This window comes from Nerophis lumbriciformis, linkage group LG17 (assembly GCF_033978685.3).
Source record: "Nerophis lumbriciformis linkage group LG17, RoL_Nlum_v2.1, whole genome shotgun sequence".
Classification (NCBI taxonomy): domain Eukaryota; kingdom Metazoa; phylum Chordata; class Actinopteri; order Syngnathiformes; family Syngnathidae; genus Nerophis; species Nerophis lumbriciformis.
This window is the reverse complement of record NC_084564.2, coordinates 35,899,232-35,927,006: the sequence shown is the minus strand read 5'-3', so window position 1 is coordinate 35,927,006 and position 27,775 is coordinate 35,899,232. Positions and strand designations below refer to the sequence as shown.

Here is a 27,775-nt window from a genome sequence, read left to right as displayed (position 1 = left end):
GATGAGGTGGCGACTTGTCCAGGGTGAACCCCGCCTTCCTCCCGAATGCAGTCGAGATAGGCTCCGTTACAATATGTTGTTTTGAGGCATGTTAAAAAAAATAATGCACTTTGTGACTTCAATAATAAATATGGCAGTTGGCATTTTTTTCCATAACTTGAGTTGATTTATTTTGGAAAACCTTGTTACATTGTTTAATGCATCCAGCGGGGCAGCACAACAAAATTAGGCATAATAATGTGTTAATTCCACGACTGTCGGTTGATACCTGAAACCATTATCGGACATCTCTAGTTATAAGTGACAAAGTGTACTATTATTAATTATAACAGGTAAGAAAACAACAGTAAAGATAACAAAAAACGTAATGTAATGAAAAAAAGCTGACATTTTGAAATACCGGTACTTTGTCACTTATAACACAAAGCTGACCCTTGTCTTTAAACACAGGATATAAAATGTGTTTTTGTAGCTTTTTTTTTTTTACAAAAAAAAAAAAAAAAAATCAAATTGGCCCTTTCAGGATGCAACCCTCCGTGGAAGAAGTCTGCCCCCCTGCCTTAGTTATTATTAGAGATGTCCGATAATGGCTTTTTTGCCGATATCCGATATTGTCCAACTCTTAATTACCGATTCCGATATCAACCGATACCGATATATACAGTCGTGGAATTAACACATTATTATGCCTAATTTTGTTGTGATGCCCCGCTGGATGCATTAAACAATGTAACAAGGTTTTCCAAAATAAATCAACTCAAGTTATGGAAAAAAATGCCAACATGGCACTGCCATATTTATTATTGAAGTCACAAAGTGCATTATTTTTTTTTAACATGCCTCAAAACAGCAGCTTGGAATTTGGGACATGCTCTCCCTGAGAGAGCATGAGGAGGTTGAGGTGGGCGGGGTTGGGGTTGATGTGGGGGGGGGGGGGGGGGGGGGGTAGGGGGTAGAGTTAGTGCTGCAAGGGGTTCTGGGTATTTGTTCTGTTGTGTTTATGTTGTGTTACGGTGCGGATGTTCTCCCGAAATGTGTTTGTCATTCTTGTTTGGTGTGGGTTCACAGTGTGCGCGCATATTTGTAACAGTGTTAAAGTTGTTTATACGGCCATCCTCAGTGTGACCTGTATGGCTGTTGACCAAGTATGTTGCATTCACTTGTGTGTGTGAAAAGCCATAGATATTATGTGATTGGGCCGTCACGCAAAGGCAGTGCCTTTAAGGTTTATTGGCGCTCTGTACTTCTCCCTACGTCCGTGTACACAGCAGCGTTTTACAAAGTCATAAATTTTACTTTTTGAAACCGATACCGATAATTTCCGATATTACATTTTAAAGCATTTATCGGACTGCCGATATCAGACATCCCTAGTTATTAGTATCACATCTTCAGCTTAATTTTGCATTACATCACAATTTTCCCCCCCACATTTTAACTGTTATTTTTTAAACCAACAATATCCTCCGGGCCAACAAAACTGGAGCTGCGGGTCGCTTTTTGGACACCCGTTTTTAATTTTTTTTTTTGCATGCTTTGCTTAGGGTGCTGCCCCCGCGACCCAACTTCAGATAAGCACAAGAAGATGGATGGATGTTTTTTTTTGCATGGCCAGATTGTTCTCAAGTTTAAAAGACATGCAAACATACGTGCACTTTTTCTGTCAAAACTGAAAGAATGACAACGTTTAGTACGAAAGATGAAGTGCTTTATTAATGCACATGATGTCCAGGCTTCGGCCTTGTGTTTGACACCTGCGCACTAAATGGATAAAAGTAAATCTGCCTACAGTCCTGACTATTACTGCAGACATATGTCCTGTAGGTGGTGCTAATGTTCACCATCATTTGTGTTTTCAGTAAGAAAATCCTGGATCTAGCGCCACCGTGTGGTGACAATTGGATGTGTAGTTTTGGAGTCTATTGCACACCAAACCAACTCTTGCGGGTATTAAAAAAGATGAAGTTCTTTTCCAAAAAATGACTCCACGCCACATTTTATTCTTCGTAACGCCACGACATCATTTAAAAAGCGACACTATCGGAATGGGCGAACGCGTAGCAACCGGGTGACAACAAATATAAATGATGTATTAAAAAAAAGGAGAGATGCTTTAAGTCCAAAAGTAATAAGGAGCATCTCTCGCACATGTTTTTATTAGTGGCGATAAAGAAATGACAAACCCGTAGTGAAGAATCGTCATGGCGCTCATTCGCTGTCGCTGGCTTCGCTGGAGTCGGACACTCTCTCGCTGCCACTCCCACTCTGAGCCTGCGCTTCGGAGTGCTCGCTGCTGCGCTCGCTGTGCGCCGGAGAGGCGCTGCGACTCCTGTGACCTCCTCCTTCCTCCTCCTCGCTGCTGCTGCCCTCTTCGCCGCTGCTCCTGGCCGCGTCCTTGGGTTCGTTGTCGCCACCGCTGTCGTCGTCGCTGCCGAAGATCTCCTCTTCGTCTCGCATCTCTCGCGTCCTGTCCTCACCGCTCTCACTTCCGCTGCCGCTCAATCTCCTCCTCTTCTTCGCTTTATTCTCCTCTTCTTCCTCGTCTTCTGCCTTCGGCAACTGGTCTTCATCCTCCTGGTCAGATTCACTCCCGGAATTTTCAGCCTCGCTGCCGCTACCCTTCTCTTTATCGTCGCCTGCAAGGCACAAGACAACAATCACAGTGGTTTAGGGCTGCAACTAATGACTATTTTGATAGTCGACCATTGATTGATTGATTGAGACTTTTATTAGTAGGTTGCACAGTGAAGTACATATTCCGTACAATTGACCACTAAATGGTAACACCCGAATAAGTTTTTCAACTTGTTTAAGTCGGGGTCCACTTAAATTGATTCATGATACAGATATATACTATCATATATACTATCATCATAATACAGTCATCACACAAGATAATCACATTGAATTATATACATTATTTACAATCGGGGTGTGGAGGGGGACGGGTTTAGGTTTGGTTGTTATCATCAGTCATTAACAATTGAGAACAGAGAAATGGATATTGGAACAGTGTAGGTAGGTCTGACTTGGTAGGATATGGACAGCAAGTAGTAGTAGTAGAAGAAAGACAGAAAGAAAGAAAGAAAGAAAGAGAGAGAGAGAGAGAGAGAGAGAGAGAGATCAGAAGGCATAAGAAAAAGTATCTGCTTTTGATTGTTTACATTTGATTATTAACAACAATCCGGGAAAGGTTTTAGTTTAGGGTTGTAGCTGCCTGGAGGTGAACTTTTATTGCGGTTTTGAAGGAGGATAGAGATGCCCTTTCTTTTATACCTGTTGGGAGCGCATTCCACATTGATGTGGCATAGAAAGAGAATGAGTTAAGACCTTTGTTGGTTCGGAATCATCTTAACCATCTTAACAATTACCATATTTTTCGGACTATAAGGCGCACTTAACATTCTTTCATTTTCTCAAAACTCAACAATGCACCTTATAACCCGGTGCGCCTAATGTACAGAACAATTTTGGTTGTGCTTTCTGACCTCGAAGCTATTTTGTTTGGTACATGGTGAAATGCGTTGTACATTGTATTTGTATAGTGTTTTGTATATTGTACAGGATTGCTTATTATTTTTTATTGGATAGTAGTCTGTTTATTTCAAATCTTATTTTTTTTTCTTTATTACCTCTTGTGTAGTTTATTTCTATTTGTTCCCACCACCAAGTTGGAGTCCTTAATCTCGTTATATGCAAATATGACAATAAAGTCCATTCTATTCTAATGATAAGTGTGACCATCTCTTATGCAGTCTACGCATAAGAGATATGCGTAGACTGCAATATGACTCAAGTAAACAACACCAAAATGTTATATGTTCCATTGAAAATATAGAACATTACACACGGCGCTCAAAAATCTATCAAAATGTTTTAGTACGACTTTGGTAAGCTATGAAGCCGCACCGCTTGATGGATTGTACTGTGCTTCAACATAGGAGTATTATTATGGTGTGTGCATAAGGTAAGACGTTATCTGGCGTTTTGTTTTGCAATATTATGCAAAAGCAACTTTTCTTACCTTCTGGTACCTGCTGATCTGTATTTGGGATCTGCATAAGTCCTGAAAATGTTCGCGTATCCGCTTTTGTAGTCGATAAGCTTCTTCTTTTTCCACTATCTTCTTGTTATGTGACATTCATCCTCCGCTGTTGCCATTTCTAATATAAAGTAGTGTAAAGTTCTTACCTATATCTGTCAGTAAACTCGCCATGAACGCTCTATGTAGTGAGTTTACTAGGGCTGAAACGACGCGTCGACGTCATCGGTTACGTAAATATGTCGACGCCGTTTTTGTGCGTCGACGCGTCACATATTTACGGCACACTACCGTCATGGTGGAGCGCAAAGCAGACGATGCGATCGGTGCGAACCAGGGGAAAAAAGCACGCCAAAAGTAGTCAAAAGTGTGGGAGTATTTCAATAAACGGCCTAGGAAGAAACGCTACTTTTACTCCGCTACTTTTATCTACATTCAGCTCGCTACTCGCTACTAATTTTTATCGATCTGTTAATGCACGCTTTGTTTGTTTTGGTCTGTCAGACAGACCTCCATAGTGCCTGCGTTTCAACAAATACAGTCACTGGTGACGTTCACTCCATTCCACCAATCAGATGCAGTCACTGGTGACGTTGGACCAATCAAACAGAGCCAGGGGTCACATGACCTGACTTAAACAAGTTGAAAAACGTATTCGGGTGTTACCATTTAGTGGTCAATTGTACGGAATATGTACTGTACTGTGCAATCTACTAATAAAAGTTCCAATCAATCAATCAAAAGTGTGAAGGAAAAAAGACCCTTTTTTATTTCAACCGTACATCCCGTCAAAAGCCTAAAGACTGACTGCACAGTTCCTGTCTTCACAATAAAAGTGCCGCTCCATCGCGCTTGCGCTTTCAAAATAAGAGTCTCCGAAAGCCAGCGCAAACAAGCTAGCAAGCTACGGAGTTTGCCGCCAATGTATTTCTTGTAAAGTGTATAAAAACGAATATGGAAGCTGGACAAATAAGATGCCAAAAACCAACCACTTTCATGTGGTATTAGACGGAAAGGAGGAACTTTTTTCTCCTCCATTTGAGAACGTGGACGTTATCAGCACTACTGTCTGATTACAATCAATGCAAGTCATCAGAATCAGGTAAAACACCAACTTATATTCTGGTCTTCATGAAAGAAAGGAATCTATATGTGTTAAACATGCATGTATATTCATTAAAACACCTTTAACATGTAAACAAAAACGGCAAAATAAATAAATATAAATTATATACTGTATATTTCAATGTATGTATGTATATATATATATATATATATATATATATATATATATATATGATATGTGTGTGTATGTTACTCATCAGTTACTCAGTACTTGAGTAGTTTTTTCACAACATACTTTTTACTTTTACTCAAGTAAATATTTGGGTGACTACTCCTTACTTTTACTTGAGTAATAAATCTCTAAAGTAACAGTACTCTTGAGTACAATTTCTGGCTACTCTACCCACCTCTGCTAATAATGTTGTTGTATGCACACTGTGTCGAGCGGAAATGGTCTATCATAGCAGCACAACGGCTATGAACGAACATTTGAAAAGAAAACACCCGACAGCGTTCTTGCCATCACCATCAACTAGTCAATCGTCCGCGTGAGTATACGTTGTCATCATTACACAAAAACATGAATGTGTCATTTGTATCTGCGTTGTAAATTCATAAACTAAAGCACCGTTTCGCTCTGAGAGGAGCGTTTGGCCTGCCTGTTCAGTGTTTACAAAGACGCACTCCTCTTTAACGCTAACGTTAATTAGTTTTGCAAATACCTTTTACAACATTAACAGTTACATATACTATGTACAAACGAACAATTAACTTTCACTTTAATCATACTATCATTGTTGTGTTATTAAGCAAAATAAGCAATACTTTTACTTTTGTTGAAATGTTTACACTGTTACAGAATATTTCGTTTTGCACTTTTTTGTATTGGATGTTTATCTTTATTTTTGCACATTTTAGTAAATAAGCAATACTTTTACTTTTGTTGAAATGTTTACACTGTTACAGAATATTTCTGTTTTGCACTTTTTTGTATTGGATTTTTTATCTTTATTTTTGCACATTTTAAAGCAAATAAGCAACACTTTTACTTTTGAAATGCTTATACTATTGCAGAATATTAAGATTTGCACTGGATGTTTCCGTTTATATTTGCACATTAAAATGCAAATAAGCTACTTTTAATTTTGTTGAATGTTAAAAGTTTTAAATGTTTACATTGTTACAGAATATTTTGTCATGTTGACTGAGTGGCTATACTTTTTTTTATTGTAAATAAAAGCCATGCCTTTTGAAAAAACTGGCCTACATTTATTTTTTCATCTTCATTTTAAATAAAAAAAAAAAAATCGGTAAAAGGAAAAATAATCTATAGATTAATCGAAAAAAATAATCTATAGATTAACCGATTAATCGAAAAAATAATCTATGGATTAATCGATAGAAAAATAATCGTTAGCTGCAGCCTTAGAGTTTACATTATTCACCCAAGGTACTTAGAGAGTTATGGTCGAACGTTTTTTCACGGGACACATTTCCGGCCTTGTTGTTGCACTAGTGAGCCACGGATGAGGAGATGCTGCTCCGTTATTGATTGAAGTAAAGTCTGAATGTCATTTAAACAGTTAGCGCCATCTTTTGACACTTCTTCCACTCCCGTCCTTGCACGATACACCGCTACGACAAAGATGACGGGGAGAAGACGCTTCCGAAGGTGAGCCACGTAAATAAGACCGCCCACAAAACGGCGCATCTGGAAGCGACTGTCAGAAAGCGACTTGAAGATGATCTGTAAAACATCATCTATGCAACATTTTGACCAAAGAACCATTACATGTTATGTAGACCACAAAGAAGACTTTTACATTTAGAAAAAAACTTAAAAATAGTATGACCACTTTAATGCGCCTTTTGTATGAAAATAGACCTGACTAGACCTGCTCATCGGCAGTGCACATTATAATCCGGTGCGACCTCTGGTTCGGAAGATACGGTAGTCAACTAATCAGATTATTAAGCGTACATCTACTGAGTGGCTCTAATTTAGCAAATTGAGAAATGTTTTGGCATGTCTCAACTAACATAAATTCGTAATACATTCAGTAATATTTATAATGTAACTACGCAGCTAATTAGGCTGTTACAAAGAGGAACATATTTTATAAACATTTGTCTGTTTAAAAGCGAGCTCAGGCAAAGTGCTGATAAAAACATTTTTCTATGTATCAAAATAGCAGCTATTACAACAAACAGGAAAATTATTTCCTCAAAAAGAAACAAGCATTTTGTGATGTGTATAAAAAGCAGCACACAGGTATATTATTGATTATTGATTAACTCCTGGGATTTTTAGCAATCCAATAGACTCAATGTTTGGAACTAGAACATTTTAAGGATCTAATAGATTGTATATTTATTCTCTTATGGTGTCGGGTGCCGGTGGTGTCTTATTCGTGTCTTTGATTAACGTTTGCTATTGTTAGGGGTGTAATGATTCGTTTGAACAACGATTCAAATCAGAATTTGTGTCTGCTGATACGATTCAGAGACAATATATACATCTTTTTTTAATGATACGATCCGGAACGATTCAGTGGTTGAAAATCGATTGGGTAACTTTTTGTCAAAAAAGAAATCAAGCAGTGTAACAGAGAAGTAAATACTGGGTGAAGTTTCCTATATTGCGGTTATTTCTTGTAAGGGAATTAGATATAAATGAATTATGGATATAAACAAGAAAGTAATTAATGACCAATGCATTCACATCTTAGTTGAGTAAAGTGCAACCAACATTTTAGGCTGAATTAACAGGAAGAAACCTTTTCTGCTCACATTTTCAACATTCAAGACATTTTCAAAGTACAGTAATCAACATTTTAACTGTTTTTGCTGTTAATACCAAAAATAAAGTGCAACCACCATCTCTTTAGGTTGTATTAGCAGTAGATTTACCTGAGAAATGAAGTGCAACCAAATCTTTTCAGACTAAATGAGGAGTGGTTTGACCTGCTACTACCAGTACTCTCATTTTGATAAACAAACATCACAAAGACGTATCGAAAGTGACAGCGGACAAATTTCAGCGACACATGAATGAAGTTGGAAATGTAAGTACGGTAACTTTTTTTTAAACTTTTTTATTGTGAGTGTTTATTAGACCGTTTTTAACCTTCCGCCACAAACTGGTTCGTCAGTGAACTTGCTCTGCTATCACTTCTGTTTTGTCCATTGCATCCTTTGAGGTTTAAAGTTCAGCTGTGGCTTTCTATTATTGTGTTGTGTCGTTTTTATTTGTTGTGGCTTTTACAATCATGAAGTAGCTGAAAGTTTTTGTGTTGTAATTAATGACATTGTCTTGTGGTGTTAGCATTTAGTATGACCTTTCTCGACCACCGTAGGTATCCGCTTTTTTTTGTTTTTACCTTAGTCTACCACTTTTTAGCTGGCTCGATAACGAGTTAAGATCGCATCCTCCAGATGTCTGACATGTCCACGCATCACAGACGTAGTGTCATTAAAAACAAGATCTGCTTTGCAAAATGAGCAAGTTATTCGTGTTTTTAACAACATTAGGGAGAAATGTTCACAGATTTGAACGTGTTTTCACTGGCGATGAGTCAGTGTTCAAAAACAAGAAAAAAAATAAAATACAAAAATTAGGGGTATTTTATTTGAACTAAGCAAAATTATCTGCCAATAGAACAAGAACATTTGGCTTGTCAAGACTTTCCAAAACAAGTAAAATTAGCCAACTTCAATGAACCCAAAAATACCTTAAAATAAGTATATTCTCACTACCGTAATAAGTGCACTTTTCTTGGTAGAATAAAAAAGACCTTTTTGCTCAATATGTTGAAAAATATTCCTAAACGAAGTAAATGCTAGTGCCATTATCTTGACTTAATGATATGCACTAGGCATTACATTTCTTGAAACCAGCAATTTTATACTAAAAACTAATTTATTGTTCTTAATGGAAAGGCAACAAGGCAACCGCTTCTTACTCTCGGGGTCTCCTAGCCGCTCAGGCAAATCATATGGTCTAAAAATGCATTTTTCCATCGATAACATTACATCATCGCGCCAAGTGCGTGCTTTTTCAGTCAATTAGTGCGCATATATACAGCCCTGTCCTCGGCCAAAACATTTTTAATTGTAATTTTGAAGAATTCATCTGAATGTGAATTAACTATTTCTGTTCAAAATAGTTAGAAATGTTTAAATATTAACTGTCAGTTTACTGTACTGTGCCGACTGTACTACTATATGAGTGCATATTTTCTATTGTTTCATTGAAAATAAAACAGCAAAGTCCATTTGGCTGGCATCTGTTTTAATTATGAGACACAATTGTGTCAAAGTCATGTTTTTTTTTTCATGCTTGAAATAAGAAATTATTACTTTAAAAAAGTAGTTTTATACTTGTGAGTGTTGATGACACAGCTTTGATATTCTAGTTTCAAAGCATGTTTTACTCAATATAGGTCATAAAATCTTAGCTACAAGCTGTAATATCTTACTGAGATCATTTAGGACCAAAACCCTTAAAACAAGTAAAATCTGCTAGTGAGAAGAATTATTTTATCAGACGGATAATAAGAAAATATCACCTTATTTGAGATATTTAATCTTACTTAGATTTCAGTTTTAGCAGTGTGTTGCTAGTGGTCGTGCTGACTCTATTCCGTAAAAAAAACACGAGGGATGACGTCACTGACCATTGACGACAAATTAATTTGTGGCTGATAAATTTCACTGTCAATATTTATTAAGAGTGTCGAAAAATTGTTGCACTGCTTCTATAGTTACCTAAAAAATTTCCGTGAAGAGAATGAAAGACTACATACCAGAGTCCTGCATGTCCTTATCCAGGTCTTCCTCTTCATCCTCCGGCTCGTGGTTTTCAAGCTGAGCTTTACGGGCGTCCTGCAAATGAATGTTATGATCAGCAATCGGGGGTTCATGGAAACAAGCAGAAGAGAGGGGAAACGGGCTAAGGGTCACCTGTGCTTCCAGTTCCTTCTCGTTCATGTCTCTGTGCTTACACACCAGCACAGCATTGGTGGTGGACTGTGCGCCAGCCTTGGCTCTCCTCTTGCTCAGGCGCACCCTGAGGGTCGGAAGCAAGGTTATCAGATGGACACCAAACACATTTTTACGCCATCTTAACCCAAGTGATAGTTACCTTGTTTCCAGCTCGTTGTAGTAAACACCGTCCGCATCTCTGAAGATGAAGAAGTAGTTCTCTTCGTAACCTTTGCTGGCTTTGTTCTTCACGTTCCAGTTGTACTCCCTGGCAATCTTGTAATCGTACCTGCAATTGAAAATACCTCACTGTACTTAGGTATAATTAAACACAGGGTTTAGACTAATTGAAGGCAGTGATTATTAAATGATAAATGCGTGACAAAGTGCCCTTACAGATCCTCAGGCATGTAATCCAGCCCCTCATCACAGTCCCTCTTACGCTTGCGAATCGTGTCCTCATTGGGCAGGAAGTAGGCTACGAACTGGTTTCCTTCCTCGTCCATCATACCTCTGTGTGCGTGAAAGATAATGAGTGTTAATGCCCAAATATTTGACACTGACAAAGTACAGTACACTTACAAGAAGGAATTTTTCACCAAAAACTAATGATGGTAACACCAAATAAAACTAGGTTTACATCTAGAATAGAATAGAACTTATTGTCATTATATTTGCATATAACGAGATTAAGGACTTTATTTTTATCCCATATTTGTTCCCACTACCGGTGCGGTAGTGGGAACAAATATGGGATACAAATAAATTACACAATAGGTAATAAAGAAAAAAGAAAAAAAAGAATTGAAATAAACAGACTACTATCCAATAAAAATAATAAGCAATCCTATACAATATACAAAACACTATACAAAATACTGTACAATATACAGAGCAAGACAAGAGTACCGGAGTAATAAATAACAAGCAGTGTCGGATGTATTGCACTCGAAGGGTAATATGCACTCGAAGGGTAATCTAAAAACTTTTGCTGGTTTTTTTTTATAACTCTAAGTAGGTTTTGTTTTTTTTAGATACCTGATCATGGCTTGTGACATCATTTCCACCCCTGCTGGTCCTGACATGTCTTTAGGAGCCGGATCAGAGTCAAAGATGACCTGAGCACATGGGTTGATCCACATCTAGGGAAGCAGAGATCATGCATTATTATGGAACAAATATGGGATGTCATAATTGGACGAGTCAGAAATACATCGATGGGTTTTATAGGCTACTACTGTATCACTACATTTATTCTTTCTCAATGGCACTCATCGAGGGCGGACACTCCCCTTTCCTCTCCCTTATCTCTCCTGCTTGCTTCTTTGTCTTTTATTGCCTCTTTTTGCACTGTTCTCCAAATCTAAACATTGGAACTATTTAACTGGCCTCAACGAAATTGACAAGATCTTGGGTTTGGGGGAACCTGCTTGTCGTGACAGAGCGGTTGTTGCTGGACCCACGACGGACTCTTGGGAGAAGGAGGAGTGCCGCGTGCCTGGCGACCCTTTTCAGTCGCGGACGTGAAGATATCTACCGATTCTGAATTATGACAACAGGACATCTGCTGATTGGAGTAAGCGTTGCTCTGGTTTGTCGACAAATTGGAAGTTGCTGGCAGTCTTCAAAGTACCCCAAAGCTGCCACAAATGATTGGAGGACGCGGGAAGAACTCTTGTGATTTGGATCACATCGGACTGTCTGCCCGCAGGATTTTGAGGATCAGTCAGACAATTTAGAGTGAAAAGCAAATTGTATTTTCACTCGTATACAAAACATTCTAACTTGGATTGTTTCCCTGGCTTGGAGACTCTCCCGAAGGACAGTGCGACGAAGACACAACAAACTCGCTTCTTGTCTCTTATGGACACACACCTGTTTTTTTTTACTTTGGACTTATCGGCTGCACGACACCAAGGTCGCGGAACAGAGACACACTGCACACTTACACACACACATGCATCCACAAAAGAATATACGCCACACACATATACCCCAACCCCAATCCAACGCCCTCGACGCAAATCCCATGGGGTGATGGACGGATGGACAGCGCCTGAGAGCTGCGGCCTGCCACCATGGCCCCCACTCCCTCCCCTCTGTTGCTAGATATCTTGAGATGTACGTTGTAATATGTATGTGCTTTGCTATGGCGTTTTTTTCCCCACTCCAGACTGGGCCCCCTTAGGAGCTAGTCTAGATTGTAATTTTTTACTCATCCTTCCCCAGCGTTGACCTTTTTCCCATCTTTTACGGGGTTTCTTGTGGCGACCCATCAGCGTTCCTGTTCTGTAACCCTGTACACTGTTTGTCTAATCTTGAACGAGTTTTGTGCTGAAAACAAAGTTTTGTTGTACTTGTGCAATGACAAAGACCTATCCTATCCTATTATAATTATAATAATGGATTATATTTATATAGCGCTTTTCTAGACACTCAAAGCACTTTTACAGAGAACTGGAAACCCGTTACTCATTCACTGATGCACATTTGCAGCCGAAGCTTAGCTGCCAACCACCCAAAATTCATACACATTCACACACCAGTAGGAGCAAGGTGGGTATGGTGTCTTTCTCGAGGACACAACGGCTGTGACTAGGATGGCGGAAGCTGGATTTAAACCAGGAACCCCTCAAGTTGCTGGACAGCCTGAGCCCCACCGCCCTATGAATGCCATTTTAATAAGGCTTTAAAAAGTTATCTCACCTTGAAATCTGGGAACGCAGGCAAAACCTCGACAGGAGTAACTCTGGGTTTGCTGTAGTGCTGTAAAATCTAGGACAAAATAAAAAGTACAAGGTATAAGAGGTGCACCTGAACAATCTGACGAGATCCAATAAAGAGTTGTATCACAAATAGTGCTGTCAAATTGTTTTTTTTATCATTTATTCTCATAGTCATTCACATCGACGTCCCACTGGGGTGAGTTTTTCCTTGCCCTTATGTGGGCTTTGTACCGAGGATGTCGTTGTGGCTTGTGCAGCCCTTTGAGACACTTGTGATTTAGGGCTATATAAATAAACATTGATTGATTGATTGATTGAAACCAATCGCTTTTGAATTTTGATTAATCACAGTTGTCACTCGCTTGCAAAATTTCAATTAACTTAAAGAAGACCGCAATATTTGGACATGAATGCAATTTTGTCATCAGAAACATCTTTTCAAATGGTTTACTCACAAATGGCTTACGCCTACAGCTGCCAGCACTAAAAGATGAGCCTGTTTTGATGCTAAGATACATGTTATGTTGTGATGTTGTATTTTAATTTTATCATATTGTATATTAGAGATGTCCGATAATGGCTTTTTTTACAGATATTCCGATATTGTCCAACTCTTAATTACCTATTCCGATATCAACCGATATCGATATATACAGTCGTGGAATTAACACATTATTATGCCTAATTTTGTTGTGATGCCCCGCTGGGTGCATTAAACAATGTAACTTTACCATGAATTGATTAACGTGGACTCCGACTTAAACAAGTTGAAAAACTTATTCGGGTGTTACTATTTAGTGGTCAATTGTACGGACTTTGTACTGTACTGTGCAATCTACTAATACAAGTTTCAATCAATCAATCAAAAACAAGGTTTTCCAAAATAAGAGAACAACTTCAACTCCAGTTATGGAAAAAAAATGCCAGCATGGCACTGCCATATTTATTATTGAAGTCACAAAGTGCATTTATTTTTTAAACATGCCTCAAAACAGCAGCTTAGAATTTGGGACATGCTCTCCCTGAGATAATCCTAATACCCACTACAACTATGGGAAATACTATACTTTGACTTTCACAAAGTGCATTATTATTATTATTTTTTTTAAACATGCCTCAAAACAGCAGCTACAAAAACAATGAAGGCACACAGCTTCAGTCCAGAGTATACTAGAGCATACTTGCCAACCTTGAGACCTCCGAATACGGGAGATAGGGGAGGGGGGTGTTGGTGGTAGCGGGGGTGTATATTGTAGCGTCCCGGAAGAGTTAATGCTGCAAGGGGTTCTTGGTATTTGTAACAGTGTTAAAGTTGTTTATACGGCCACCCTCAGTGTGACCTGTATGGCTGTTGATCAAGTATGCTTTGCATTCACTTATGTGTGTGTAAAAGACGCATATATTATGTGACTGGGCCGGCACGTTGTTTGTATAGAGGAAAAGCGGACGTGACGACAGGTTGTAGAGGACGCTAAAGGCAGTACCTTAAAGGCACGCCCCCAATATTGTTGTTCGGGTGGAAATCAGGAGAAATTCGGGAGAATGGTTGTCCCGGGAGATTTTCAGGAGGGGCACTGAAATTCGGGAGTCTCTCGGGAAAATCGGGAGGGTTGGCAAGAATGCCCTATGTCCGTGTTTTACCGGTACAGTAGTGTTTTAAAAAGGCATTAATTTTACTTTTTGAAACTGATACCCATAATTTCCGATATTACATTTTAAAGCATTTCATCGGTCATCTCTAGTTATGTTGTGATGTTGTATTTTATTTTTTATCATATTGTGTATGTAATGTGTGCTTTTTTTCTTTTTCTTTTACATTTCAATATTACTGCCTTTTTTACATCATGGCCAGGGGACTGCAGATGAATAGAATAGAATAGAATATATCTTTATTGTCATTGTACATTGTACAACGAAATTGTAAGCAAAACTAATTAGCCTTCTGGTTAATTTTGGCTTTTTTAACCCTGTGTAGTCATGAGTTTTATGAAATTGCATTGTCCCCTTTGAAATAAACTAATCTAATCTAACTTGAATGCATGTCATTTATTTGCTCAAAACGTATTTTAAAAGTCCAGTCAGGGTGTATTTTGGGGGGAAATTTGTCAGTGAGCATTCCTCACTAATCTTTGCACTGACGTGTGCATTGACCTGATCACTGACCATATAACGACCCGTACCACCTTTCAGGTAACCATCCACAAATTGTGTACTTATTCTGCAGATATACATGATTTTGTTTGTGATTAATCATGAGTTAACTTATTTTTGACAGCCCTAATCAAAATCCCTCCTTTAAAAACATTTCTTAATTTTGATTGACTGTTATTCATTCAATAAGATGTTTATCAGACAATAGTGTTCTCTCACCGGCTTTTGTGCATCTTCAAATGTCTTCTCAATGGCAGAGATTTGGCTGTCTCTGTCCTTGTAGATTTCCTCTTCAGTGAACTGCTGTTTGACGGACACTCCGATCCTAGACACACACAGCAAAACGGGTTTTGCAATCGCACTCACCACAAACCTCTCCACTTGGTCTTCAAAGGAAAAACATTGAAACAACTCACTTGACTTCCACTTTCTCGTTGGAGACACCATATCTGTTAAACTCTGTGGAAATATATTCTGTCTTTCTCATCCATGGCACCACTTTAGCGTGCTGCTGGGATCTAAAAAGGTGGATGCAGAAAAACCTTAAATACAAACTTTCCAAAAGGCATCACCAGCAGGCTCGACAAGGATATCTTGTGGTTTTACCTTTTTGAACTGGATGGTGCCTGGATATCCTCTTCCAATAGTTTTTCATCAGCCGGATCCAGGTATACTGAAAGAGAAATGAAATATCCAGTGGAAGCTCTAAGAAGAACACAAACCGTTCCAGGATGCTGGTCTAATCTCTTTCAGAGTAAAACAGTTTCCAAACTAAACCTTTACTGGCAGCCATTTTTAAAGTACCGTATTTTCCGCACTATAAGGCGCACCTAAAAACCACAAATTTTCTCAAAAGCTGACAGTGCGCCTTATAACCCGGTGCGCTTTATATATGGATAAATATTAAGATTCATTTTCATAAAGTTTAGGTCTCGCAACTACGGTAAACAGCCGCCATCTTTTTTCCCCGTAGAAGAAGCGCGCGGTGCATGCTGGGATATGTGACGTTTCATTTCCATTTGTGTGTTTATGTAAAGACCCCAAAATGGCTCCTATTAAGTGTGTTGTCTGTCTAATTATAAATAATGCAGACGAGGCGTGTTAACTGAGTTCTCAACGTTTACTCACAGCGTGCTCATAACCACATTCTAACTGCCAGCATACAACGCTTCTCAGGGCTACCGCGCATGCTCGTAACTATCGTTGCATGCTGGGTAGTGTAGTTGTTATATTTGCTAGCTCATAACAGCACATTAAGAGACACGCTTACGCGCTTAATTCAATACTCGCCGTCATTCCGGGTGGATTGACAAAAGACCTCCAGCCGCTAGATATTGGTGTCAACAGGGCATTCGAAGCTAGACTGCTAACTGCGTGGGAACAGTGGATGACGAAGAAGCGCGCGGTGCATGCTGGGATATGTGACGTTTCATTTCCATTTGTGTGTTTATGTAAAGACCCCAAAATGGCTCCTATTAAGTGTGTTGTCTGTCTAATTATAAATAATGCAGACGAGGCGTGTTAACTGAGTTCTCAACGTTTACTCACAGCGTGCTCATAACCACATTCTAACTGCCAGCATACAACAACGCTTCTCAGGGCTACCGCGCATGCTCGTAACTATCGTTGCATGCTGGGTAGTGTAGTTGTTATATTTGCTAGCTCATAACAGCACATTAAGAGACACGCTTAATTCAATACTCGCCGTCATTCCGGGTGGATTGACAAAAGACCTCCAGCCGCTAGATATTGGTGTCAACAGGGCATTCGAAGCTAGACTGCTAACTGCGTGGGAACAATGGATGACAGAAGGCGAACACACCTTCACTAAGACGAGGAGGCAGCGCCAGACGACGCCAACATCTGCCAGTGGATCGTAAATTTGCCCAACTTTTCACTTCGGACACCGAAGACGAAGGATTTACGAATGAAGAATAACTTCAGAAAGTGAGCGCTATGTTTATTTTGTGTGTTGTGACATTAACGTTCGAGCAACATTATGTTGCTATTGCTCTGCACTATTTTGAATTTTACTATGTTTGTGATTGCACATTTGCGTACATTTTGGGAGTGAACAGAGTTGTTAGAACGCTGGTTTTTAATATATTATTAAAGTTTGACTGACCTATCTGACTGTTTTTTTGACATTCCCTTTAGCGCAGCGTAGGCGCGGCTTATAGTCCGGGGCGGCTTATTGGTGGACAAAGTTATGAAATATGCCATTCATTGAAGGTGCGGCTAATAATCCGGTGCGCCTTATAGTGCGGAAAATACGGTAACGGTTATAAAGTAGGAATGTAACGGTATTCTAAATTCCGCAGTACTGCGTTTTTTTTAAATCCTCACAATAATGCTGTGACATGTGACGGTGTCAAACGCAAACTCGCAAGTGTAGTTTTTTTGGGGGCTTTTGCGTTGGCCGGTCTGAGAATAAATCTCCCAAAATCCTCTGCGCGGGCCCGGCAGGGAGGAACGCTGTAAAGGAGCGAAAACGAGGAAGCCTGTCGATGAGAGGAACATATATATATATATATATTTTTTACATTTCCTGAACATTTAATCAAAAATAATCACTGTGCAAGTGAGCTGTGTGCTTGGTATTTTTATGTATGTTTTTTATTTTGTATGTTTGGGGCGGTATAGCTCGGTTGGTAGAGCGGCCGTGCCAGCAACTTGAGGGTTGCAGGTTCGATCCTCGCTTCCGCCATCCTAGTCACTGCTGTTGTGTCCTTGGGCAAGACACTTTACCCACCTGCTCCCAGTGCCACCCAAACTGGTTTAAATGTAACTTAGATAATGGGTTTTCACTATGTAAAGCACTTTGAGTCACTAGAGAAAAGCGCTATATAAATATAATTCACTTCACATCTATTTATCAGTACCATGTTTTTATGTTTTTCATGTGTCATTCATTTTCACTAAATTAGTTTGCTTGCAATTTCGTTGTACGATGTACAATGACAATAAAGATATATTCTATTCTAATCAAAATTTTGAGTTATGTTGCTTAAAAACAGACAAACAAACCCTGGCAAAAACATAACCTCTTTGGCAGAGGTAATAAAATATGCGTACTGCAAAGGAAAGCGCGCCATCTTTGTCGTGTTCAAAAGCCAGCATCTGTGATGGTATGGGGGTGTATTAGTGCCCAAGACATGGGTAACTTACACATCTGTGAAGGCACCATTAATGCTGAAAGGTACATGCAGGTTTTGGAGCAACATATGTTGCCGTCCAAGCAACATTATCATGGACGCCCCTGCTTATTTCAGCAAGACAATGCCAAGCCACGTGTTACAACAGTGTGGCTTAGTAGTAAAAGAGTGCGGGTACTAGACTGGCCTGCCTGTAGTCCCATTGAAAATGTGTGGCGCATTATGAAGCCTAAAATACCATAACAGAGACCCCGGACTGTTGAACAACTTAAGCTGTACATCAAGCAAGAATGGGAAATAATTCCACCCGAAAAGCTTCAAAAATTAGTCTCCTGAATTCCCAAACGTTTACTGAGTGTTGTTAAAAGGAAAGGCCATGTAACACAGTGGTAAAAATGCCAACTTTTTTGCAATGTGTTGTTGCCATTAAATTCTAAGTTAATGATTATTTGCAAAAATAAATTAAGTTTCTCAGTTAGAACCTTAAATATCTTGTCTTTGCAGTCTATTCAATTGAATGTAAGTTGAAAAGGTTTTGCAAATCATTGTATTCTGTTTTTATTTACGATTTACACAACGTGCCAACTTCACCGGTTTTGGGTTTTGTATGAACTTGTGAATAGGAGAATACACGGAAGGACAGATTTAACAGGGAACGCCCACATTTAAGGGGTGTTCCTACCAGAGTGGGCACCTTGGATGAAGGCGCGCAGATTTTTTATTCATAGCTGTATGTAGAAGTGGCTGGTTGCATCAGCTCTGCTCTTTTAATGTCTTTAATATCCTTTGTGTTCCTTGATGTTTCCCTCTTACACACATGTAAGAGGGATGTGTGCTATGGCTATGAGTTTTTTTTCCCTTGGCCTCAGTCTGGACGCCCTCTCCAGGGGCCCAGGCTTAGAACGATTTTTTTTCTCTCATGCCCCCCACCCCCCCATTGTTTACCTATATTTAACCTTTTTTGAAAGGGGCGCCGGAAGTTGGCAGACCCGTCAGCGATCCAGTTCTGTCTCCCTGTAATGTTTGTCTGATCTTGAATGGGATTGTGATGAAAATGTTTATTTCCCCTCGGGGATTAAAAAAGTATTTCTGATTCTGTGACAGAGAATGATGTGCAGACAGAATCCGCGCAATTGCGCAGATTTTTTCACTTACGCACATAACAGGGCACTAAATGCATAAGACGCAAGTCAAAGATCGTCTATATTACAAGAGTACTACATTCGTGCAATTCCATGTGTGTTGGCGTGGCAAAGTTAATGGAATCCTTATTCTGGAATGACCTTCTCAAGCCAAAGGTCTGTGCTGTTTTTGTAATCTGCAGCAAAAATAGCTATTCAAGTTTTTCACAAAACTCTGACATGTGAATTTTGTCAACAAAAAAAAAGCACATAAGCACTTACTGTTGGGGTCTACGCGGTATGTGTCAGGGTTGATGAGATCAATGGTGACACCGAGGTCCGGCTCGGTCAGGAGCTCATGCTTGTGCTGCTTCTCCAGAGACGTAGCTTTGTACTGTACAAACCTGTTACCAACAACAGCAAGAAAACAGGAATCAAACTGTCTCGTGCGTGCATCAGGTTGTCCTTGTGTCGGTCATTTGCGATACCTGTGCTGATCGAATGGATATGTGATGAATTTAGGGTCAAAAGGAATATCCGGCAGGCTGTTGCAGTACTTGACTCGACAGACCACTCCCGACCTGTTGTGGACACAAACATGGTTTTTGCTGACCCGCTATTTTCTCCACCAAAATATTGTATTATCAAAACACCTCACCTCTCAGGTACAGTTCTGTGAGAGGATGGCCTGAAATGGGGGGAAAATGTAGAAAAAGAATGAACTACATGTCACATGTCTTTTTTTTGTATTATCTTCAAAGCCAAACAGGTCATACAAGTCCTCAAAAGCATAAGACTATTTTGGATTCAATTAGTTTTGGCTTTTTTAACTCAAATTTCTCAACTAAATAAAAATATAAAGCGGCTAAAGTTTTATTTTATTTTTAACCCATTTGAAGGCTTTTTGATCAGTTAATGTCACATTTTTAATAAGTAAAATAACTCAAATTGTTACTGTTTGAAAACTAACATCGTTTAACCAAAAGCCCTTCAAAGGGTTAAAATTAAAAAAAAAAAATCACGTTTGGTATTTTTGTTTAAAACTGAAATGGATATACTGATTTGAGCAAGGAAAGTAAAAAAATAAAATAATCCTAAATGTTTTTTTTTATACCCTTTGTAATATCTTTTAAGTCCCATTTGGCTTTGGATTCGAATAACTGCCAGTGCATCGTACACCTGTGAAAGAATTATACGCTGGCATTTAAAATCTTTTTACATTAAAAAGAACCCTTTTAGGAAAAATCCTGTATAATGGAGTAACATAGTCAGCCTTTGTTTACATCAAAATTAGATCTACAGATGAAACAATAAGATCTGTAATTCAAATTCTGATTTTAAAAGCAATAATTATGTTGAGTTTCTATCACGTATCACTTTGTATTGCGGTTGTTTATTGTTTATTGGATGGATCCCCATTAGCTGACGCCAAGGCTCGTCTTCCTGGGGTCCATATAGGAGCACACAAAATGAAAATACAAATAAAACATACATTACCAAACATTATACAAAAGAAAAGTAAAACATAAGATAAAAAAAGCTAGTTAAACCCAGTATTAAAAATGAATGCCACGTGGGCAGCTGCAATAGGTGTATCTTTAAAGCTGTCTTGAATGACAATTTACTTTATGAGAGATGAATGTGAGCTTAGTTTTGAATGGCAGGGTCCCTGCTATCACATGTTGATAAAAATAAAACATTTACATAATAAAAATCAATTACAGGCTTCCCAAATGCTGTAATAAAATAAGCATGGCGAGTTGAGCATATGTCAGCATGTGGCCCCAGTTTTAACTCTTTTTCAAACGCTTATTGCAAACGCCTACTTACAGTAAGTCATTCATTTGACTTATTAAGTCATTATTTTGTCATTATTTTGACTTAGTAAATTAGTAAGTCAAAATATTGACTTACTAAGTCATAATGATGACATATTTAGTATCTCAGGTAACTAGGACTGGTTTGTGTATTGTTTTTACTTTAAGGAAAAAATATATCGAGATATATATATTATATCGGCATTCAGCATATGGAGCGGAAAACACAACCAAAAATTGTAGGCTTCCTCACGCAACAAAGCCGGCCTACTTCACCGCAGTCTGTAGTCTATTGCCCCCCCAGGCTGTGGTAGCAGCGATGAGATGGAGACGTGATGGCGACAGGCCGAGATACGCTGTTCCTTACACCCACCCCCTTCCCCCTGGAAAGACACCACCTTAACTAACTAATTTTCTGGGGGAAACACTGATATTGGTGTTTGTTGTAACACAGGGAAGATCATTAGTAAAAATAATAAAGAGTAAATGATCTAAGCAGCTTCCTTGAGGCACGCCGCAGTAATTGTACTTCCGTTCAGATAGGTAAATGTTTTTCACACTAGTGTACCGTGAGAAACAGTCTGGTGTGCCGTGGGAGATTATGTAATTTCACCTAATTGGGTTCAAAATATTTTTTGCAGACCAGTAATTATAATCCACAAATGTGCCGTTGTTGAGTGTCTGTGCTGGTTAGAGCTCGGCAGTGTAACCGTGTAATACTCTTCCATGTCAGTAGGTGGCAGCAGGTAGCTAATTGCTTTGTAGATGTCGGGAACATGGTTTGTCGCGATCACAATATGCAGACAGCGGGAGGCAGCGTGCAGGTAAAAGGGTATCTAATGCTTAAACCAAAAATTTACAAAAAGGCATTGAAGCTTAGGGATGGCTATGCAAAACTAAACTAAAACTGAACTCGCTGCAAAGTAAACAAAAACAGAATGTTGGACATAGGGCTGGGCGATATGGCCTTTTATTAATCTCAATATTTTTAGGCCATGTCACGATACACCATATATATCTCGATATTTTGCCTTGTGGAAATGGTTGCTTGGGCATTTTGTTGGTGTGGCACCGGCCGGAGATGTTGACATGCGGAGTTTCAAGTACTCTTCATTTGCTCTCAATGCTGCTACAAATGAGCAGTAATGCTACTTTTTGTAGCAACGCTTTTGCCGCATACTTGACATATTACGGTTGTCTGTTCAACATCTTCCTGCTTGAAGCCAAACCACCGCCAGACGATGGATCCCCTGCTGTTTTTCTTAAGAATCAATTCTTCTTCCTTCATTTGTTACCAGATTCGCATCTTCTCTCTCTCGTATTACCACTCGCACCGCACCGCTAGCATCACAGCTAACTTTACCATGCCGCTACTTCTCTGCTCCGCGAGGGCGTATGACGTTGCACGCGCGACAGTATGTGACGTATGTAAGAAGGTGCGCTTTTTTATGTCTCTGTGAGAAGGAGAGACAAGAAAGAGTGAGAAGAGCCTGTAGTGTAATGCCTGCAGCTAAAAGCAACTGTGTGAGGACGTTTACTCGAATATCACGATATAGTCATTTTCTATATCGCACAGAGACAAACCCGCGATATGTTGAGTATATTTGATATTAGAGATGTCCAATAATGGCTTTTTTGCCAATATTGTCCAACTCTTAATTACCGATTCCGATAACAACCGATACCGATATATACAGTCGTGGAATTAACACATTATTATGCCTAATTTTGTTGTGATGCCCCGCGAGATGCATTAAACAATGTAACAAGGTTTTCCAAAATAAATCAACTCAAGTTATGGAAAAAAATGCCAACATGGCACTGCCATATTCATTATTGAAGTCACAAAGTGCTTTTTTTTTTTAAATGCCTCAAAACAGCAGCTTGGACTTTTGGACATGCTCTCCCTGAGAGAGCAAGAGGAGGTTGAGGTGGGCGGAGTTTGGGGGGTGGGGGATAGCAGGGGGTGTATATTGTAGTGTCCCGGAAGAGTTAGTGCTGCAAGAGGTTGCTCTGTTGTGTTTATGTTGTGTTACGGTGAGGATGTTCTCCCGAAATGTGTTTGTCATTCTTGTTTGGTGTGGGTTCACAGTGTGGCGCATATTTGTAACAGTGTTAAAGTTGTGTATACGGCCACCCTCAGTGTGACCTGTATGGCTGTTGACCAAGTATGACTGGCATTCACTTGTGTGTGTGAAAAGCCGTAGGTATTATGTGATTGGGCCGGCACGCAAAGGCAGTGCCTTTAAGGTTTATTGGCGCTCTGTACTTCTCCCTACGTCCGTGTACCACTCCGTACAACTACGTCTTAAAAAGTCATAAATGTTACTTTTTGAAACCGATACTGATAATTTCCGATATTACATTTTAAAGCATTTATTGACATCTCTATTCGATACATCGCCCAGCACTAGCTGGACGACAGCAAAGACTTACAGCGTGTGGAGCAGACAGCGTCCACAAAGTACATCCGTACAAGACAATCAACACCAAAATAGGAGCGCAAGACAAGAACTAAAACACTACACACAGGAAAACACCAAAAACCTCAAAATAAGTCACTGCGTGATGTGACAGTACAACTACTTTGAGACAAGAGCTATGGTAATGCATGCTTGGTCATGGTTTGAATTCATATCCAACAATTGCCAAAATGACTTTTTACTGTCCGGGTTTGGTGGTGGTGTGGGGTGTGGGGGTGTATATTGTAGCGTCCCGGAATGAGTTAGTGCTGCAAGGGCTTCTGGGTATTTGTCCTGTTGTGTTTATGTTGTGTTACGGTGAGACAAGAGCTATAGTGATGCATGCTTGGTGATGGTTTGAATTCATATCCAACAATTGCGAGAACGACTTTTTACTGTCAATATCGGCTGCTGAGTTTCATTTTTTTAACGTTTTCTGCTGGTGGTGTGCCTTTGAATTTTTTCAATGAAAAAAATGTGCCTCGGCTCAAAAAAGGTTGAAAAACACTGGAGTAACGTAACATAAAAAATATGACCAAAAATACAGCAGAGCAAAAATGACTGAAATGACAGAACAGTCAGCCTTTGTTAAGGGTAGAGATGTCCGATAATATCGGACTGTGGGCCGATAAATGCTTTAAAATGTAATATCGGAAATTATCGGTATCGGTTTCAAAAAGTACAATTTATGACTTTTTAAAACGCCACTGTACGGAGTGGTACACGGACGTAGGGAGAAGTACAGAGCAGTTGCGTCTCCCAGTCAGCAGCCCCTCCCCTCTCCCCGCTCCCACACAACACAGGAGTTGCAGCACGACTGCAGCAGGAGAGGTTAATGGCGACGCTTGATGACCTCATCAAACCGTCGCGAGCGGAGCATAACAACAACCAGAGTGTGTTGTTGCCGGTGCTGTAGCCTGGCTACCTAGCCAGCTCGCTCGGTGACTGACTAACGACACCATGTCTATGGGTTGGGATTATTTTAAAATGTGTCTGACGGATAAAAAAAACTGGCAATTTGCAATGACTGCAAAAAGTTGTTTTTGTGAGGAGGAACCAAGACGTCTTCCTTTAATACGAGCAATTTGATCTCCCACCTCTTCAAGAATCATAAGGAGATACACGATGAATACAAGCGGAGGATGGATGAAAATCAAACAGCGAAAAAAAGCAGTACCACACAGTTGTCGCTTAAAGACTCCGCCGAGAAAAAACTAAAATAAACAACAAAAACCACCCTTGTCTCAACCCAGCATTTCAGAAGCTCTGGCTGACTGCTAGGCCACTTCAAGCACTCACCACTAGCTTGCAGCACATTTGTGTTACCGGTACCCATACAAATACGTTAGAGCAGGGCAGATTGAGCCCAGTTTATAAATTGCTGTTATACAGTATACAAGGAGGACTATGTTATTGTTTACTTTATTACTCTAGTATACTCTGGACTGAAGCTGTGTGCCTTCATTGTTTTTGTAGTTCTTTTGAGGCATGTTTGGCGCAGTGGAAGAATGGCCGTGCGCGACCCGAGGGTCCCTGGTTCAATCCCCACCTAGTACCAACCTCGTCATGTCCGTTGTGTCCTGAGCAAGACACTTCACCCTTGCTCCTGATGGGTGCTGGTTAGCGCCTTGCATGGCAGCTCCCTCCATCAGTGTGTGAATGTGTGTGTGAATGGGTAAATGTGGAAGTAGTGTCAAAGCGCTTTGAGTACCTTGAAGGTAGAAAAGCGCTATACAAGTACAACCCATTTATCATTTATTTATTTATGTTTAAAAAAAAAAAAAAATGCACTTTGTGAAAGTCAAAGTAAAGTACTTCCCATAGTTGTAGTGGGTATCAGTGAGAGCATGTCCCAAATTCCAAACTGCTGTTTTGAGGCATGTTTAAAAAAATAATGCACTTTGTGACTTTAATAATAAATATGGCAGTGCCATGTTGGCACTTTTTTTCAATAACTTGAGTTGATTTATTTTGGAAAACCTTTAATGCATCCAGCGGGGCATCACAACAAAATTAGGCATAATAATGTGTTAATTCCACGACTGTATATATCGGTATCGGTTGATATCGGAATCGGTAATTAAGAGTTGGACAATATCGGCAAAAAAAAGCCATTATCGGAAACCTCTAGTTAAGGGGTAATCAAAATTAGATCTACATATGAAAGAATTGGATCTGTAATTCAAATTGTGATTTTAAAAGCAATAATATTGATTTTCTATCACTTATCAGTTTGTATTGCAGTTATAATTTGCAGTGCGGAACCTTGCTGAGAGCTGTTTGTTATTTAGACCCTCATGTAGCTTACACACTAAACAACTTGCAAATAAAGGTTCGAAACGGAATGGCAAAAAATGCCCCCAAAATTTCACCTATTTAACCTCTTATCAGTTGCGACGTGAACATGTTTTGTAGTAAATGTTTATTTACCTGCACGGTCGCAAACCAGACATTTAACACTGACGTATAGTAGTTGTGTTTACGGAGTCAATTTAGTTAACGCTGGCAAATACGTGATTGTAAGGCATTATTCACGACGAGGGTGACAATAGTAGGACAAAACGAGGTTAAACACATTCTATTACCTGTGGCCGTCCTCTCGTTGAGGCTGCGTCTGAATCGTCGGCGCCATTTTCCTTCTCGCCAAAACACACTTGAGCGTGAGTGACGCTTCTTCTTCTATGGTTTAATGGCGGTTCGCGCTCAATGTCTGAGAGACGCATACACCGCCATCTACTGTACTAAAAATGGTATAGCATGTGCTACATATCAGCACTTGTTTACATTTTTTTTTTTAAAAGCACACAAAAAATATTCTCACCGTAGCCTGTGCTATGCACTTTAACAGCACCGCATTAAGATACCCACTACATTCTATGAAAGTATTATCGCCGTAAAATTATTTGCAAATGTGTTTCTAAATCTGGATTCGCCGGAATAAAAATGTATTTACTCTTTATGTGAGCGCCCTCTAGTGTCTGGGCATGTGTACCTCAAGGCTTCATCCAACGAGATATTCACATTAACATTAAATAAATTACAGTGCATGCAATTCAAAAATGTTCATAGAAAAATAGCAAGTGGCGTATTTAAAAAAAAAATTGCGTTAAATGACAGAAAAATAAAGTATGGTAATATCAGGTAACATCAGATATTACCTTTATTTTGCTTTCTGCATAAAACCTTGTATTTTAATGAAATAAATGCTCATATTTAAATAATAAATATTACCGCATGTTAGTTTTCAATTAAATCGTGTTAAATAAGTTTAAAAAAGTATGAGCCGATTAATCCAATGTCACCGATATTACCTTTATGTTTGCTTTCTGCATGTAACTGTGTATTTAATTATGTGCATGTTTCCTATTTAAAAAGTAAAAAAAAAAAAAAAAGTAAAGTAGAAAACTACAAAACCCAAGACTAGTGAAGTCGGCACGTTGTGTAATTCGTCAATAAAAACAGATTACAATGATTTGCAAATCCTTTTCAACTTATATTCAATTGAATAGACTGCAAAGACAATATATTTAATGTTCTAACTGAGAAACCTTGTTTTTTTTGCAAAGAATCATTAACTTAGAATTTAGTGGCAGCAAAATGTTGCAAAAAAGTTGGCACAGCGGAATTTTTACCAGTGTTACATGGCCTTTCCTTTTAACAACACTCTGTAAACGTTTGGGAACTGAGGAGACCAATTTTTGAAGCTTTTCCCATTCTTGCTTGATGTACAGCTTAAGTTGTTCAACAGTCCGGGGGTCTCTGTTGTGGTATTTTACGCTTCATAATGCGCCACACATTTTCAATGGGAGACAGGTCTGGACTACAGGCAGGCCAGTCTAGTACCCGCACTCTTTTACTACGAAGCCATGCTGTTGTAACAAGTGGCTTGGCATTGTCTTGCTGAAATAAGCAGGGGCGTCCATGATAACGTTGCTTGGATGGCAACATATGTTGCTCCAAAACCTGTATGTACCTTTCAGCATTAATGGTGCCTTCACAGATGTGTAAGTTACCCATGCCTTGGGCACTAATACACCCCCATACCATCACAGATGCTGGTTTTTGAACGCTGCGCCTATAACAATCCGGATGGTTCTTTTCCTCTTTGTTCCGGAGGACACGGCGTCCACAATTTCCAAAAACAATTTGAAATGTGGACTCGTCAGACCACAGATCACTTTGCATCAGTCCATCTTAGATAAGCTCATTCCCAGCGAATTTTCTGGGTGTTGTTGATAAATTGCTTTCACTTT

The 27,775-nt window shown here is 39.4% G+C and overlaps 1 protein-coding gene across 1 annotated transcript; it reads right to left on the bottom strand.

The window, feature by feature from the left end:
* Positions 1 to 1,965: 1,965 nt before the first annotated feature.
* paf1 (PAF1 homolog, Paf1/RNA polymerase II complex component) lies at positions 1,966 to 26,239 on the bottom strand. The gene is made up of 14 exons (XM_061972129.1): positions 26,108 to 26,239; positions 19,902 to 19,931; positions 19,732 to 19,824; positions 19,526 to 19,647; positions 15,574 to 15,640; positions 15,384 to 15,485; positions 15,187 to 15,292; positions 12,797 to 12,865; positions 11,129 to 11,232; positions 10,487 to 10,603; positions 10,251 to 10,379; positions 10,070 to 10,175; positions 9,913 to 9,991; positions 1,966 to 2,636 (listed from the first exon to the last, which is right to left on the bottom strand). The coding sequence occupies exons 1-14, from the start codon at positions 26,152 to 26,154 to the stop codon at positions 2,209 to 2,211; spliced, it is 1,599 nt and encodes a 532-aa protein (XP_061828113.1). The 5' UTR covers positions 26,155 to 26,239; the 3' UTR covers positions 1,966 to 2,208.
* Between the last annotated feature and the right edge of the window lie 1,536 nt (positions 26,240 to 27,775).